The sequence below is a fragment of the Cyprinodon variegatus genome, unplaced genomic scaffold (genome assembly GCF_000732505.1).
Source record: "Cyprinodon variegatus isolate N-32 unplaced genomic scaffold, C_variegatus-1.0 Scaffold101, whole genome shotgun sequence".
In the NCBI taxonomy this organism is placed as follows: Eukaryota; Metazoa; Chordata; class Actinopteri; order Cyprinodontiformes; family Cyprinodontidae; genus Cyprinodon; species Cyprinodon variegatus.
In genome coordinates, this window is record NW_015150554.1 from 1,450,750 (window position 1) to 1,453,992 (window position 3,243).

The 3,243-nt window shown below is 48.1% G+C and overlaps 1 protein-coding gene across 1 annotated transcript in view; it reads right to left on the minus strand.

Annotated features, from left to right (window-relative positions):
• LOC107084481 (IQ motif and SEC7 domain-containing protein 2-like) overlaps window positions 1-596 on the minus strand; it is a 49,208-nt gene extending 48,612 nt beyond the window's left edge. The window contains exon 1 of the mRNA XM_015374366.1: window positions 462-596. Coding sequence (XP_015229852.1) covers window positions 462-526 — 65 coding nt within the window. The 5' untranslated portion in view covers window positions 527-596. The remainder of the gene's footprint in view (window positions 1-461) is intronic.
• Window positions 597-3,243: the final 2,647 nt, after the last annotated feature.

The following is a 3,243-nucleotide window of genomic DNA, read 5'->3' on the forward strand; positions in this document are numbered from 1 at the left end:
TAATTTGCAATAAAACCAGTTTTTATTTATTCAGTATTTAAAGATGAACAATAAATAATTTATCTATAGTAACAGATTATTAACTCAGATTATTATACAAAAATTAAAATCTCTTCATTTTATGGATCGAAGAAGAAAGTTTGGAATAAAATGGAGATCAATCAATCAACCAATCAATCAATCAACCAATCAATCAATCAATCAACCAATCAATCAATCATCGATATAAAAACTTCTTTCCTTCATAATCAAAGTTCCAGGCTGTGCAGAGAGGATCCATCAGAACCACTTTAGAACCAAACCAGTCAGAGTTACTGGGCTTCAACTGGACCGGTACCAACCAGAACCCCCCCACCCCGCAGCCCCCTCAGTCAGAACCGAGCCGCTGTGTCGCATCGCCATCATCATCATCATCATCATCATCATCATCATCATCATCATCATCAGCTGCGCACCCTCACCAGTACAGCAGCTTGTTGTTGAGGATCGCGGGGGTTTTATCCGAGGCGCAGTTGATGCACCACATGATGGAGGCCGCTGATGCTGCTGATGCTGCGGATCAGCGAACAGAACCAACACCGAACCGAACCGAACCGAACCGAACCGAGCCGAGCTGAGGCAGGAAGGCTGGCGGAGCGGAGCTGGAGCCTCGGTGCAGAGCTGCCGCTGCTGCTCTCAGCCTTCCTCCTCCTCCTCCTCCTCTTCCTCTTCCTCCTCCTCCTCCTCAGCATCATCAGGGGCGGCGCTGAGCTCCAGGCCCCCAGGGGCCCGCAGCCCCGACACCTTAAACTAACTTCACTGTTTTTATTCAATCTGCTTAATCCTCGGTTTTAATCCAGTTTTAGGTTCAGTTTTAAAATAAAGTTTAATATTTCTAAAATAATTTAGACTTTATTCTGTTTTATTCATCCAGTCTGCTGTTTAGATTAAACATTAATCTAAATATATTAAACAACAATTTCCCATTTTAACAAAAACCTGGTAAATAAATATAAAATAATTCACTTTCATTAATTTATTTAATTATAAATGATTGTCAGGTTTATGTATTTAGAATGAATAAAGTGTTCTTAATTAAAATTAACATTAATGAGGGAATTTATTTCAAATCTTTCTTGTTAGAATTGAATAATAATCCGGGTTACCTTTATGTAAGAGAAGTAAAAAACTTTATTGATTTAAAATGATGCCTACAGATCAGATCAGACAGATTAGCAGGTTTTAGGGAAAAAATGTTAGAAAGTTTCCATCCCTGCATCAGAGCGCCACCTGTTGGATCTATGAACGGTTTTCTATCCTTGCAACCAAACTAGCAGCAGGAGTTTGGAGATGGAATCTACTTCTTAAATCTATTTATCTCCTGATGGACGGCTCAGAGAAGCAGACCAACATCCAGCTGAAAGACCTGCAGCTGAAGCTCTGTCCTTCAGCTGGAGGTTCTGAGAACATCGGGCCGGGTCACAACCGGTCCAAATCTCTACCCAGCCGTTACCTCCAGGTGGCGCCAATGCTGTCCTCTCTGGACCTGGATCTGCAGGGTCCTGGAGGTCAGCAGCCCTAATGGTGGGTCTGATCGTCCAGATCCAGTCAGAACCAGTTCTGATGCAGACGTCGTGCTGGACCATCTGGGCCCGTGTTCCAACCCCTGCTGGACCTTTCAGAACCTCCTCCTTAGATCTGCTCCCAGATGTTCTAAAGGTTCTGATCCAACCCGCTTTTTCACTCAGGAACCAGTAAATGGACTCCATCATGACCCAGAACCAGGAGCCAGCGGTTCTGGTTCCCCTCCAGGTGGAGTCACGGCCTGAAGCTGCAGCTGGTTCTGATCCGCATGCGGGGTTCTGGCCTGACCCGAACCCATCCGGACCCGTTTCAGAACCAGTCACAGCAGCTTGGGGTCAGGAAACCATAGAGATCAGAACCGGTCCACCTTCAGCAGATCCACTTCCTGCTCAGGATCACAGGTCCGTGGTTCTGACCATTAGGCTCCTCCTCCTGGTTCCCATCCTTTCATCTCAGGACTGTTACCGTGGGCAACAGAAGAGAGCTTCCCCTGGTTCCCGTGGTAACGGGAGTCAGACGATTAGTTTTTTAACAGTTGATGACAGAATGACCCAAACTCCCCAGATCTCCTCTTCCTCACTGTCCTCCTCCTCTTCCTCCCTGTCCTCCTCCTCTTCCTCCCTGTCCTCCTCTTCCTCCCTCCCTCCTCCCCCACAGAGACTCTCCATCCTGGGGAGAACCTTCCATAATTCATCCATAGCTCTCCTAAGGTCTGACTAAGGAGAGGAACCTCCACTAAGTTCAATCCTCTGGATGAACTTTTCTGAATGATGAAACTTTGTCTGGATTCTTCATCTAAAGATCAAAATGTTTAAACCAGAACCAGAACCAGAACCAGAACCGGAACCAGAACCAGAACCAGCAGCCATGCTGAGGATATCATGATGCAGCATCTCTGCAGTCAGCAGAAGGTCCAGAGCTGGAAAAGCTCTGAATCTACAGAGAAACAGCAGAACTTTTTAAATGCAGGAAATGAAAGGAAAGAGAAGCAGCTTGATGAAGAACATGAAGATGAAGGAGGAGAAAGAAAAGCTGGTTAATAATGCAAACAGCAGCTCCTCCTCCTTTCATTCATTTCTCACTTTCCTTCCATCCATTATTCACCTTCATCTTCCTCCTCCGTCCTTCAGGCTCTCCTCAGAGAAACGCTGCAGGTTAGGAGGAGGTGACAGGCTGGCAGCACCTCCCTCACTGGCAGCTTTAGCTTTAGAGCTGCTGCAGACTGAGGGGGGGCCGAGGAGCAGAGACCTGAGCAGCTCACACCTCCAGTCCACAGACTGGGACCTTGCTAATGGGCACATGGAAAGGCTGGCGTCAAACCCACAGCCTCTTCCTACTGAGCCTCTGAAACCAGGAGGAAGAGGTGGTGGTGGTGGGGGGTGCTGTTGCCTGGAGACGGCGGGAAGGGAGGGGCAAGAAGGAGGAGGAGGAAGGGGGTCAGAGAAGTCAAGTGAAAGTGTAACCATGACAACGCAGGTTCCATGCTGTCGCCTGGAGTGAGCGTGTGCTGATTTTAGCTCCGGGTGGGAGGGGCTTCAGTGGCGCAGGAGCTCCCTGAGTGACAGAGCGCCTCCTGCTGGCTCCTGAGGAGCTGCAGGGAGGTCTGCCTCAGACTGAGAGGAGCTGCAGGGAGGTCTGCCTCAGACTGAGAGGAGCTGCAGGGAGGTCTGCCTCAGACTG